At 40.6% G+C, this 14,851-nt stretch overlaps 1 protein-coding gene across 1 annotated transcript in view; it reads right to left on the bottom strand.

Annotated features, from left to right (window-relative positions):
• The window catches only part of LOC139214150 (collectin-12-like), a 38,313-nt gene extending 23,828 nt beyond the window's left edge, over positions 1-14,485 (bottom strand). The window contains exons 1-2 of the mRNA XM_070844908.1: positions 13,916-14,485; positions 10,939-10,989 (exon numbers count right to left, since the gene is read on the bottom strand). Of these exons, the coding sequence (XP_070701009.1) occupies positions 10,939-10,989; positions 13,916-13,922 (58 nt within the window). The 5' untranslated portion in view covers positions 13,923-14,485. The remainder of the gene's footprint in view (positions 1-10,938; positions 10,990-13,915) is intronic.
• Positions 14,486-14,851: the final 366 nt, after the last annotated feature.

Genomic DNA, 14,851 nt, shown 5'->3' with positions numbered 1-14,851 from the left:
AAGCCTGTACAGAGCCTTTTTGTGTGAAGACCCTTTGTGCAGAGTGTTAATACTGTGTTATATACAGTAACTGGGTGGCTACCACAGGAATTCTTTCACTTCTTCACAGACTTCCACTTCTGTGTTATATGAAAGCTGAACATGGTCACAAGCCAGAAACCAGTAGTCACACAGACAGGCCGTGCCTCACTTCTCCACCTGGATGAAGTCTGACACATTATAATTTTCGTCTCACATTTCCAGAGGGAACACGCGTGTTTTTTTCTTCTAAGTGGTTGAATGTGTGGTATTTCTCTACAACTGTCAAAACTACAATTACATCTAATTGTGGCTCAAGTTACTGTTTATAATTTCTATAATCAGCCAACTACTGAAACAACTTGGCTTAAAAAAAAAATAAACCAAAACACACACAAGTGTATACAATGAAATCGTGATAGTTCAAACTACACTCGATATACCTTTAATTTCAGTCGAATTTCACAATTCTCTTTCTTTATTAGCGTGCGACCCCATAAAATGATATCGTGTCCACTCATGAACCCTCATCACACGTTATGTGAGTATTTCAAGATAGATGAAGAGACCTTTCCTTCTTGAATTTGAATTATTTTGAAGGTGTTTACAGGCCTGAAGAGGCTACAGTATTACGTTTTGTTACAAAAAATTAAAACATTGCCATCTTTAAAGCCATGCTAGCATGCCAAAAAAGGTTTCTTTAAAAATATAAAAAGTCTTTTTTCTTTTCCTGTAATCATCCTGGCCCACCCGTTGGCAACTATGGCTCTAGACGGAGACAATTTAAATTAGAAGAGCTTTGTTATTCTCTCAGCAGACATGTCCATGTTCTACTCTTGGATTTCCGTAAATAAAGTGACGTCATTGATTGCAATACTTTTGTAATACACTGCAATGTAGACAGATAAGACTGCTGTAATTGTAGTTATACATCTTGTCCAGTGCAGACTGACTTCATTCTTGAGACAATGTTGAACCTTCAACTGAGCTAACAAGGTGCGCTGGGGTCGTGGTGTCCCCCTCTGGCCCTCGTAGCTACCCCAGCATTAACAGTCGCCAACTGGAATGTTAACAAGTAAACACTCTCCAACAGGGGAAGTTACCACTGAGACAAATTACTAAGACATTAGGGTCCTTGAATTGCTGAGCTTGCCTAGCATGCCTGAGCCATGTTTTTTTCACTCTACTAACAGGTTTATGACACTTTAAATTGGGCCCCAGTCCTCTCCAACATCTGGACCTTGTTACAGTAGAGCCAAATCAAAGGACACATGCAAACATTTGATACATCATGCCGTCATGCCAAGCATCATAAGAATAAGGGGCCATGTTTTTAACTCTGCCCTCAGTAGGCTATTTTGGGTGTTTTTATAAGAAACCTTCTCAATAGTACTCACTTCCTTTTCATGATGAGTAAGGAGATCAGTGGTTTACAGCCAGAAATCTGTACATTGGGTTGTTTAAAGAAAAGTAACGCACAGACGGCTGCATGTCTGAGCAGGGTGAGATGCCCTCACACACACACACACACACACACACACACACACACACACACACACACACACACACACACACACACACACACACACACACACACACACACACACACATATTGCCTAAAGCTGACAAAGCTGAACAGTGTACTTTGACCTTGGCCACAGACCATAACATCAAAAATGTACACAGGGACTGTACAAAAATATTGGGGGGAGAGGGTAATGCATTTTTTTTTTTTTGCTAAAAGTATCAGATTTTTTTGAGAGAGCTGGAGAGGAACTTTTTCTCACTACAGATTCATTCTTCCCCTAGGAAATTTATTATGAAAGATTTTTTTTTTAAATCATACACCACACCTCTCCCTACCCCAGTCATTTTCATACAGTCCCTTAATGTATATGTTATCTTGCTGGAAATTGAAATATTTTCACTTGATATTTCAAAACATGTAATATCTGTTCATATACAACTCAGAAGCCACTGTGAGCTTGCCTATCACCACCTGCTCTTTATATCATCTAAGTGTAATCACTTTACAGATTATGTTTTCTCTGCAAACTTTTTATATTATTGCAAATCTCTCAAGTACTCCGTCATGTTTATAGACACTCGCAAGTTCCATGGAAATTGTGCAACAAGAGAGAAACACTTGAAATAATGAACAGTAGTACATCCCTTGACAGAACCGTGCAAAGGAGGAATGGCATCCTTCCGTGGAACAGAGCTCAGCGTTGAGGGAAAACTTAATGGTGCATTTCTTGTTAGCTGAGCAGGCTGCTGTTTTTACAGAGCTAAAAGGCACACAGAGGGCCTAATTGGTAGAGAAAACAGTTAGATGGCATATAAAACACAGATTCAGACCCAATGAAGCAGTGAACATGGAGTTGATTAGATCTGGTTTCGTTGTCCCATCTGTGCTTAGTTAGAAGAAGACAGACTATGACATATGGATCATATATCGTAATCTCTGGAGACAGACTTTTAAGCACGCAAGTGTGCCTCATAAACAAAGCTGGGTCACTGTATTGGGGATACTTTGGCGAGCAGGACTGGGTATCAAAATGTCTTCGTGTTGCAGTCAGCAGTTTCCATTGCAGACTGAAATCCAGACTCACCGCGTGTGTCTCCTGGTCTCAGTGTGGATGATGAGATTTGGAGATAAATAGTTGGAATCACATCTGCTGCCACAAGTTTCAGGGGAAGAAATACGATTATTGGCTGTGTTATGGAACACAACATGTGATGTAGGTCCACCGTGAGCTGGCAAGCAGAGGTGGTGCTGGCAGACAGGGTTTTTTAATGTAATTGAGAAGTAATATTCCCTAGGAAAGCTGTACAAGTACAACTGGAAAAGCACCTGCATCTACACTATTTAAGAGGAACAGAATGTGCAGGTACACTGTGAGATGTAAACTTAAGCACACACCCTAAGACACATCTATTGACTTTACTAACTAATTTCACCTCCGCAATCATAGTTTCTCATCACTTATCACTTAAGATAAGGATTATGCATCTCCATGGTTACAAAGACTGATTAATTATCATTTCATAGGCCTTTGGTGTAAAACCACCCATGACTTTGAGAACCATTTAATCAGTCTTGTGCTGAGAAGAGACCACTCAACACAGATGTGCTGTGTCTCCCAACATGGTCTGAGGTATTCGGTTAAAAAGCGAATGCAAACCAAGATCCAACATTGTTGTGAAATCAGACGTCTCTTTGTCTTAAGTGGATATGACTGAGAATGGTGACTCAACATCAAATTTCAAGCACTTCTTACTCTTGTGCAATATACCATCATTTACTTCCACTGATTTTGAAAAAAACATGGAAGCCATAAACTAATTTTATTAGCCTGACCAGAGAACTGGAGACCCCCTGGCTCCTCCTGCTCATGTTCCAGTGTTGGCATGTTGGAATTAGGTCATTTCAAGTAAAACAGGACCATGTGAACCTCAGACAAGAGAGGGTTGCTCCTCCCTTTCACCATGTCAGACACACCACATAAGCATCAATTCTCTGGTCTTTGATTTATGACTTGTTAGAATGTGTAATACATGTTCTTCTGCTCTCACTGTGCGTGCAGATACATAGCTATGCAGTGAGCTAAACTCAACTGAAAGAAAGTGCCGGTGGTGGAATATATGTGTATTCGTATTTTGTTTTTGGGTTCAGAAATTATGCATATAAATGTCAAAAGGTCCCCAAATGACTAATTATCCTGGATTGAGTCTGGTATGGATAATCAGGCTTGGCTCAAGAACACAATCTCAATCAAAGTGCCTCTCCAGTGTGAGAAGTGCTTTATGGCTAAAATTGTGTTCCAAAGCCACAGTGAGTGATACAGTGTGCCAACACATGAGACATGGTTATTTTAAAAGAAACCCACATGGAACAAGCACTGGCCACTTGAATGACAAAACCCACATTAGATATAAAACAGTTTCCGTCACTGGTTTAAGTCATTTACAGGGTGAGGCAAAGTGCACAAGAGAGTCTTGTAAAGCGAGAACTTATGGGATGTTGTATTTTTGGACTGAATCCTCCACGGAGAAATGTGCTGTGCCTCTGATATCATTATTTTATGTCCAACAAATCTATAATTGTAAACACATTAGTCTGGATAATGGCCATTATATTTGTTTACCCACAGAGAACTATCTGTGCCTTGGAAGACGTCTAAAAATCATCCAGTGAGATCAGTCCAAAAGCTCGCCTCTTCCTAATCTCTACCTCACCGCAACAACATGAGCACAAATAAACTGAGACATATTTTGTCATGTGGGTTAAGAATATTTCATTACACCCTCATGTGAGCCCAAAACCACTGCTCGAGAGCCAAACTGAACACTGCAGTTAACTCCACAGACCATCTGTGCACTTGGGTTTTTGTGTGGTCACGCCTGCTGGGTGGCCCGCCGTGGAAGCACTTAAGATACTGAATCAGCAACAGTCATCACCAAACTTGATTATCATCTGCCTGAGTCTGTGCTGTACTCCATCCCATCACCTCACACCATTTTCAGGATTCGTCGCCCAGTAGAGCCAATAAAACCAACCAGTGTGGACACAGTCTGCCGTCCTGCCAAGTCATGTCTTAGCTTTTGGGGAGAGACGCTGACCGCAGAGAAGTTGGTATCTAACTGCTGGATCGGGCCAGTGTAGCTGCACTGTGGCCCATTTTCAGATTGGTAGGAGAGTTACATAATGTATTATTAAACTAACTTCATGAATACGTGTCATATTTGAATTTTCCAAAATACAAAAAAAACACATTTGCTCACTTATTGTTGGTGCCACCGAATCATGCAGACAGTTTTGACTGCATCTGCTGAGGTTTTGAGATATCACCTCTGAGATTTTTGTTGCCACCCAGTACAACGCCTATGAGAAAAAGCTTCTCAAAACATTGAGTAATATGCCTGGTTGAGATTTTTCAGTTAAATAGTTTGTCGCCGCTATAAAGTCCCACTTTGAAGATGTTCTTCCGGGATAAAAAAAATCTTTTATTCTCACTGCCATCACCACCCTGAACAGTTTAAAATAACAAATTAAAGTCCCACCCAGATACACTGCACTGTCATATATATTGTACAATGTTTGTTTGTATTGTGTTTTGTGTGTTTTTATCTATTTTCAGAGTTTGTCAAAGATGAATTTCTGTTACTTGTGACAGACAATAAAGGTTATCTTATCTTATCTGGCTTGCTAAGTAACAACTGTGCTCTTAAGCAGCTCCGATGTAAAATGTAGTATCCAGGCCAGTTTATGGAAAGACATGTTGCATTTTGTGGAGGTAAATAGGAACTAGTGTCAGAAATCTCAAAACTATTTGCACAACAGATACTTCAAGAGGTTAAGTGAGAAAATCTGTTGAAGTTATTATGAAGGTGGACCAACACTAAATGGAGTCAATCCCGCTAATATGGAGGTTGCTCTAAGTACACTCAGGCAGACTGAATGCTTCTTATATTCTCCTCTGCAGCAGTTGTACAGATGTGAATACACAAACACATGCCTGAGTGGAAACGGTCATCTGACACACTTGAGAGCTGAGTCGATGGAAAAGCTCTACATCGCTGTCTTCTTCGCACAACGCTCAGACATTTTTCAGCATCTCTAAAAATACAAGTACTAAAGCATAAACAAGAAAAACACTGAGTGCTGTGCTGGTTTGGGGCCAACGTAATCATAGCCGGAGCAACAAACGCAGCACAGCCAGGTCTGAGAGTCGGATGCCGAGCAGCGCTGTGACTCACTGCAGAACAAAGACAAATACACATTTTTCATTCAAGCTTTCTGCTGTTATTCAAAGAGAGGAAGCAGCGAGGTTGATGTTGGCCCTCAGTGGAGCCAAAAGACTTAAATGCAACCCTGATGCTGAGCCATATGCAGAGCGTCTTCACTCCGACTATCTGAGACTGTTGACAGAAAAAGTCAATACTTTTGTGTGTTATTCTTGTGACTGGGCCAAAACCTGCTGTGAAAGTAGAGCTTAGCAAACATCCATTATGTGAAAGAAGACACAATATCAGATGACAGTTGGTCGCAGGCATGTCGTTAGCATTGCCCAATGTATCCTTTGGGGACACGAAGTGTGGACTGGTGTGAGTTTGATGAGGTGGTCAGGATGATTTCGGTCACAAGTACGGCTATATATATATATATATATATATATATATATATATATATATATATAAAACCACTTACTGACAGTAGTTCTCAATATATAAAATCCTCTCTCATTGACATACTGAGTTAAAGGGGATTTTTTTCTCTAATGTCTGCACAGCAATGTCTGTATTGTACCCATGTAATAAGTGGACCATAAGGCAGCTGAACGCAACTGATGTCCAAGCTTGGGAACACATGGAGTCGTGCAGTAGTTCAGGCAGGGAGTGACGTTGCTTTATAGTCACATATATGAAAATGTTGAGTGTTTGAGTGTTTTTCTCAGCAGATATGGTTAAAGTTAGTGTGGTCAAGGTTGGGTAACTAAAGTTATGGTTAGGGTTGAAAAAAATCCAACCGCAATTGTTGGTCTGGTTGTGTGAGTCAGACGCACCACAGGCTCATCCACCATCCTGATGTTCACACCTGTATACCCTGTTCACACAAGCATACTCAAACACTGGAGACGCAACAAAATGCAGTCTATTGTGAATCGGTGCTTTAGTACAGCTACTCAAAAGACTCAAAGGACACTCAGTAGTGAGACATGAGAAAGACAAAACGGTTCGTTTGTGAACCTGAAGCAAATACTCATTATCTACTTCACTCAAGGTACTTAGAACAAAATTGAGAAAAGCTGGTTGTTGAAGGCAATAGCATCCCAATTCTCTACGATGTAACTTTAACAACCTACTGGCACTTGTTAAAGAAAAACAATGCGTCATTCGTAATGATAATGTAGACTAAAAAGACAGTTATTCTGCTATTTCACAACCAAGGATGTAAAAAACAGACTAAAAAACAAAGCCTTGAAATCCATAAACTGCCACAGCACCATTTTCTCTCTGGAATACTTTGCAGTCAAATCGGTCTGCTTTTGGAATTTGTTCAAACTCCTCTGATATTTCATGACCTGTCAGTCTTGTGTTTTGCTATATTTACAGTTGTATCCCAGCTGAGGACATGCTGATTCACACTAAGCCTCCACTGTGTGAACACATGCCTCTACTGACCGGTGAGATTGCTGCAGCAGACTTTGCTATTATAAGAGTGTTAAACAAAGGACTGCTTTTGAGTGTAGGGGTTTATTCAACCGACCTGCAGCTGACCTTCTGCTCCCCCCTCAAACTCTCTCAGCAGAAATCCTCATAGCATGCTTTACGCTGGCCCCTGCTGACATGCAGTGATTTGTGCCGTGTCTGGGATGCATTCCCGCCCGCCTGTCATTGGTCAATCCAGGATTGACCCACCATCGTTTTGTCCAGTAACAGACGGTTCCTGCAGACTGTGCAGGTCTGGGATAAGATCAACAACAAGTCAACCGAGCAGTGGTCTGTGCTGTTTTATCTGTCTTCGTCTCTGCTTTTTTTTACCCTGTTGTTAACTTTATTCTCCCCCTTTGTAAATCTTTAAACGTTTCTCCCTCTCTCATCCCCCGACTCACTCCGCTCTTTATTGAAAACATGAGCGCGTAATCTTTCATTAGGATGACAGAACACAAACTGCATGCATGCATGCCCTGGAGGCGGTTGTAAGTAACAGACAGGCATTCTGAAAACATTCTTTTCTGGTAATAAAGTCCCCGTAAATTAAAACCACTTGCTGTTTTGCTCCCAAAATAAGTCTTGCAAGGAATGTGACTCCTCAGCTGAAAATAAAACTGTTGACAAATGTTTCCCCACTGAATTGGGAAAAAAAAAGAATCATACAAAAACAGAAACAAACACTGAGCACCAAAGAACACTAAGATAAAGAAAGCAGTCATAAAATACGTGAATAAATAAGTATTTTTTATCACTTGAGGTAGTATTTTTCTCCTTTTCCACTCTCCTCTCTCTCTCTCTCTCTCTCTTTGGCACATTGCTGACACAGCACAGCACAGCACAAGCACAGACCCTGAAGGTCCACAAAGCCGGCTCCCTCGCCACCTCTCTCTCTGAGTATATAAGTTTGCACTAAATAAACTTCCAGTATCGACACAGGAAGTGGCTCAGCAACTTCTCAGGTTTGGACCCACTCTCGGTGGGATAATAGACCCCTTTTGGAAAGCAGATGTCAAAATGAGTCAAGGACCTCATTCCTCTCTGCACTGAGGACATCTAACAAGCAGGACAACATATTTCTCTGCCAGTACACAAGTATGTGTGGAAGCTACGGACAGAAGATAATAAGGATACGGATCAACTTTTTGGACAATACTCTGGCTCTATTTCTTGCTGAGACTGAGATGATAAGACACCACTCTCATGTACATGCAATACATTTGGAGCTGGAGCCAGGAGGTGAATGGCTTAGCTTAGCATTAAACAGCTAGCCTGACCCAGGCTCTGTTCAGAGTTCAAGAGTGCATCTACCAGCAGCTCTAATCACTTCCCGGCTTCAGCCCCGTACTGAACATAAGAGACATAAGAGTAGTATTCATCTTCTCATCATATTTCCCAAAATGTGAAACTATTCCTTCAGAGGAAACCTGGAATAAATGAGCAGAAAACAACAAATTCAGATGCTTGATGAGCATGAAAACTGTGTGACTCATGTGTTATGATCTTCACAGTTACCACATCTCAGCCGAGCCACCATGATCCAAGGATAAAATGAGAACATATTTTTGGGACGAATGTTTTTTCATGGAGTAGATGTGAAACATGTAGAATCCACACCAGGGAGCTTTAAAGCTGCTGTTGTACCTCGTGAAGGCATAACACTTTACTAAGATGATGAAATTTCTTTTGTCACCCATCTATAGTGCCAGGGACATTATATTGCTGTTGTGTGTTTTGAGAGGTTTCTATGGACATTTTGATATGATTTGACAAGCATCAAACCTAAAGGCAGACAGTATTTCATACTCAAAAGCTAAATTTTTTTCGGGAGTGTTCCTTTAACCCTTGCTTGCGTACAGCTGCTTAGTAGCCAGAGGTCAAGCAGCTCAGTAAAAAGTACAGATGTTATGACTGAATAGTGTGCTCAATAAATCTTGTCTGAACAGCCCATGGTCTTCAAAAAACATTTGGAATCCAGAAAAAAAAACTCTTCCTATGAAGAAAGTCTAATAAACACACAGGCAGCAAGACATGAGCACACGTGTAAATTGACTGTGATGACACTCAATGTGAACTCCTCCTGCACCCACACTTCCTGACATACGACTGCTGAGTGCTTGGATGACACACATACTCAAAAACGCCTCTTAAACCAGAGGGACCACTGTGGCCACTTCAACCCAAAGTGTTGAAACTTGATCTCTGCGTGGGACAGAAGCAGGAGAAAGTTACTGGGAGACACCAATACATCACACTGAAGTTATGGTTCTTCACAGCTATGCTATCAAAGAGAGGAAAGAGAGAAAATAGAAAGAAAAAATATATATAGCTACAAGCAGCAAATGATAATGTCATGGAACTGTGAGATATACTGAATGGTCTGTGTCGATTACAGTCGCAGCCTCACAGAACTGCCACTCTTCTCTTGGCTTTTTGGCTACATGTCTACATTTGTACGTGGTGCATAATCTAGAGGACAAAGAAAAGGTATTTGTGTCGATAAATTGTGACATCTGAGATTGATACAGACAAAAGTTGAAGGCCAAAACTACAAAAAAGCTTCTTTCTACTGCCACAGAATCTCAGAAGTCACAGGACTTCTTATTCTACGTTTGATGGACCAAACATAATGAACCAAAGTCTGTGTTGTTTGTGTTTAGGCATTGCTAACATATAATTATTAACTAATGGCAAACATGTTTTTAAACAAACCAAACTGACTTTTTAAATAGGTATATATATATATATATATATATATATATGTGTGTGTGTGTGTGAATATGAATATATATTTAATCAATATATATTCATATATGAATATGAATATATATCTAATCGATATATATTCATATATGAATATGACTATATTTGCCATGCTATTCATTAGTTAAAAGTATCTTCCTACCAAAGCATCTCAAGCAGAACAAATATTTAAGAAATTCTAGTAACAACTTTAGCATCACTATGTAATTATCTATGTTAAAACACAGCACAGGCCAGAGTGCTTATTGTAAACTGACAATCTTTTGAGACCAAATGTAAAATACCAGGCAAAAAACTTGGATTACTTTTCGTTTTGCATATTTTGCTAAAATCAGTCTTGGTGGAAATGACTGTGGCTTGTGTCAGGAGATCCTCCTGAACTCAAGGAATGTGTTAATATAACATTTTTAATGTGCTACACACATCTGGGGAGTTACCGACATCTGGCCAATGGGTATAATTTTTTACTGCCTGATCAGTGGTTGAGATTATGAACCTGTCTGGAAAATGTGGGTCTGAGAACCAGATACATTGAGGGAAATTAGCAGACCTATTTCAGGCCAGGTTATTATGTGCAGTTTTGAGCCGAGGGAGAAAAAGAAAAAAAAAGCACACTGAGATGCTGATAAAGTTGCAAAGTCCATTGACTGGTCAGGAACACCCATGATGCTGTGGTTTCCCCTTCCACTGTACCCCACTGCTGTTATAACAGAGAAATAAAAGTCAAAGTAGCAGCCAAAAATAAGTTTGTTTCTGAGAAGCGAGGTGTGGCCTCCTTTTAACCTTGTGGGTTATTGTAGGTGGATTACAGCCAAGCAAAAGACTGTATTTAAAGTGAATATTATTAATGCAATAATTGACATCACTGATGTGTCATAAGGGATATGAACCGGTGAAGGTGGTCCTTTACGGCTGGAAGAAGAGAAGTCACTTGATACTTACCAAACCTCTTGTAACCAAAGGACTGCACCTCCTCTTCATCAGCAAAGTCGTCTGCAGAGAGATCACAGAAACCAATTGATGACTAGTGAATTAAAGATATAACAAGCTATGAAACTGGCCATAATGCAGTTTAACAGTCAGGACAGAGGGACTGGGACTATGCTTCTTATTAAGAGAAGAGTGTAAAACAACAACAACAGCAGCAACAACAACAAAAAATCAGAAGCCAGAGACCACTCACAAACCTTTTCTCTGGAGCTTTCTACGTCTTCATCAGCAGAGTTTACTCAGTTCTCTGCCAACTTTTTACTGCTGGTGAAGACAGTGAAATACTGCTCAAAGCTCCAGTAAAAAGCTGATAGGTGTAACTTATTGACTGAATGAACTTTCATGATCAATTTTATTCCAATTAGTTTTATACAGAGGATCTATTCTTTTTAAATACCTATGTTTTAAAGCCTATATGGCCACCATGATACAGAACTCATTTCATCCTTATGCCACATTCCACTGAAGCCATTCTTTGTGCAGTGCTTCATATTAAACACAAAAAAAAAACCAGCCTGTCCTGCTCAGATTAGCTGAACTCGTTTAAATAAACTCTCTTTTTCTTGCACTTGGTGGGATTACGCCCATCTCCCATGGCCTGACAGACTGAGAGTGTCGCCTCCTTTCAAGTAGCTCTTATGCCTGTGGGAAAATAGTTTGCCAGCTTCAAAGCTTTTTTTTCTGTGTCATCATTCATGGCCAGTAAAAATAAAGAAACACCACATGTCCCAAACATCTTGAGAAAAAAGATCTCTTGATCTATAATGCCAAAAGGTGGGAGGTGCTGCAATATGAGAGCAATGGCTGTCCATCAAAGAAGTTTCTCCTTATAGGGAAAACAGGTGAATAAGGCTGATGGGATGTTGTCTTTTCAGTGGTGCATTCAATGTCCCATCCTGAGTTTAACATGTAGTCTGGTAATGTTCAGAAGTGACTGCTCCTGGGGGCTTGAAGCTGTATGAGATCACTGTGACTTCTGAGCAGGCTGGAGAGCAGAGTGAGTGAAGATGTGACAAGAGCAATCACAGCAGTTGTAAAAACTCAGAAACCACATCTTACTTGAGGAATTTGCATTTCCCAATACCTCCAATATTCCTGTTTCCTGTTTACGTTTCCAAGGAACATGATTGTGGCCCCATTACAATTGGTAATGTTAGCATAAGTATGTTTGGCTTTTCACGAGCTATTCAGGGAAGTGGAGTCATCACATTTTACCCAAAGGGTTGAAAACTGAGTGGATTTGCAGATTGACAGATGAGTCGGACTCAGTGTAATTTGGAGTCTGGGATGAATATTGCTGCATGGGGCCATAATGCTTAAGAGAGATTGCTCAACATCACAGGAATAAAACCCAGTGAGGGATACATTTGGTTGAAGAGTAAACAGTTTTTAGATAACATTTTGTCAGACAGCATTTTAATGACTATTTTTCAATATATAGTTAGCACCTGCTTGACATTTAAACAATAAATAATTGTTATTTTTAGAAACTAAACATCTAAAAACTCTTTCTTTCTGACCAAATTTAGCTCTGTTTTAACATCTTTGGCTGGAAAATTACTAAATAAGTGCTTTTATTTCCTTTATGCTTTCCTGCACCCTGTAACATGTTAGTGTTTGTCGTTAACGGCTGTATGTCATATGTTGAAGCTTACCAGCAGGAGGCCATTGATGCACTATGGGAATAAACTGTATGTAGGCAAAGTAAGTCCACTGTATTTTTGCAGTTTGACAAATTAAATCTAAGAACAAGGCCCTCTTCTTTGACTTTTCTCACTAATGAGGACCTAAAGTTCCAGAAACGCAAGTTAGTGCACTTTCAGGTAAGATTTTATTGTTACAAATATTATCATTTTGATAAACTGTGATTTCCAGGATGAGGAATTAACCTTCAAGCTCAAGAATTTTTTGTGTTTTTATTGTGGTTCATCCATCCTTAGCAATCAAATAAGTCATGACTCCTGCTGCCTTTCTCGTCCTGGTAAAAAAAAAAAAACCAACAACCCTACACAAAACAAATAATAGCTTAAACTGCAGTCCTTTAAGAACACTAATCTTTACATTAAAGTTTCACTGAGTCGTTTATGTTCGTGCCCACAATGCAGAGCTTTGTGTTAGTATTCTTAGATGGACCACAAGGTGGCAGGAGTCATGTCGGGTTTATGTAATAAGGGACCAGCTTCCCATCAAGTACCAGAGTGGGTGAGACTGACGGGCACTTTATGTTCATTTCCCTACGAGCAGAAACATCAGGGCGCCACATGAGAATCACATCTGCGCAAACTTTGCGTAAACCTTTATTTAAAATCATGAGTTGTGACCCAGTGACCACCATGACTCATGTTCCTTTTGGTCTCTTTTATTCCATCTAAAGTGCATGAAAGTCATTGGTCTAAGGGTCCGCGTGTGTGTGCGCGCGCAGAGTTGCGCCACAATAAAGCTGTTCATGAGCAGAAGTTCAGACTTGACTCAGTGTTTCCTTCAGTGCGTTTGATTTCTTAAAGCCAAAACAAACTTTTGATCCAACACACAGCCAGCAGGTCTTAATAAACATGAAAAGTGCGCAGTTTAAGTGCATTAATGAACAGTAAACGAATAAAACTTGCTCTCTTTGGAGGAGTTATCATCAGCTATAATAATTTTGGCTGTGGTGCGAATAGTTCTGTTAGTTTAGGTTACTGTTTGATGTGCAGCAGCGGCCAGATGCAAAAAAAAAAAAAAAAAAACCCCAAACAGAGTCTTTTAATTGAAACCAGATGTGAGACTCGGGCTGTAGCCCACGCATTCCTCAGACTGAGAGAAAGAGGCAGAAAAGTGACAAAGAAAGAGCGAGGTGAATGCTGGAGGAGCAGAAAATAGATCAAAATCATCAGTGATACTGCAGCGTGTGCTCCAGCTAGTTTTTGTTTTTCTTCCTAAATGAACCCACCTTTCATTGTGGCTCACAGAACTGAACTGTTGTGAAGCTGTTGTTTGAAGTCACATCCACAGCATCGCAATGGCATTTGCCCAAAAGCTCCCCTGAGCGCACGGCACCCTGGATGCGCGAGTATTCCAATTATCCACTGTTTTTTTTTTTAGGAACGAAGTAAGAAGTCACAGCTCCATCCGTGAGTCTTCACACTGCGGATGGATCTCCTACAGCGCAGGTAAACGTCAGCGTCGCGCCTCAGATGCTGCAGCAAAAAGAGGGAAGAACTTTGTTGCAAGTAGGAGCTGGATGAGCAGGAGGACAGACTATCTTCTTATTTATCTGGCGCTTTGGAAGGATGCCGAGATGAGGGTGTATCTTAGTCCAGCTCAGCACTCTGGTGGTACCCGCAGCAGTAACCGGAGAAACTCAACAAGTGAAGGAATCCAAACGTGAGAGGAAGTGGTGCGCCCGTAGGGCTGCTTGGAGAAACCACGTGTTCCCACATCTGTGCGCACCGCCTGCACCCCCGGCTGCTGTGCGTGTGTTTCCAACTTTTAATATTGCGCTGAATAAGCACCAGTCCCAGTGTCGGATAACACCGTTTGGACCTGTGTAGGCTGTGGCATTGTATGGCAAACCGACGGCCAAGAACAGGTTCCAGCTGCTTGTGCTACATGTGGGTTTGTGGATGTCAAAATAAAAGCACATATGTGTTGTGTTTTTTTCATGATGTATGTTGTGAGAAAACGTTGCTAGAATCAAAGAGACTGTCTTACAATGTGGAATTGATTGTGATTACCTCAATTTGAATGCTGAATAGAGGGAAAAGGTGTGGAGGCAGTCTACAGACACGTGTGAAACTACATTTTATTCCATTATTTGTAGATTAGTTTTTACTTTGAAAAGACTGGCTGGATTTGGTGGGTTAGAAAGCTTTGGGGTAAACAAAGA

The sequence above is a fragment of the Pempheris klunzingeri genome, chromosome 15, assembly GCF_042242105.1.
Source record: "Pempheris klunzingeri isolate RE-2024b chromosome 15, fPemKlu1.hap1, whole genome shotgun sequence".
NCBI classification, from domain to species: Eukaryota; Metazoa; Chordata; class Actinopteri; order Acropomatiformes; family Pempheridae; genus Pempheris; species Pempheris klunzingeri.
This window is presented reverse-complemented; position numbering and strand designations above follow the sequence as displayed.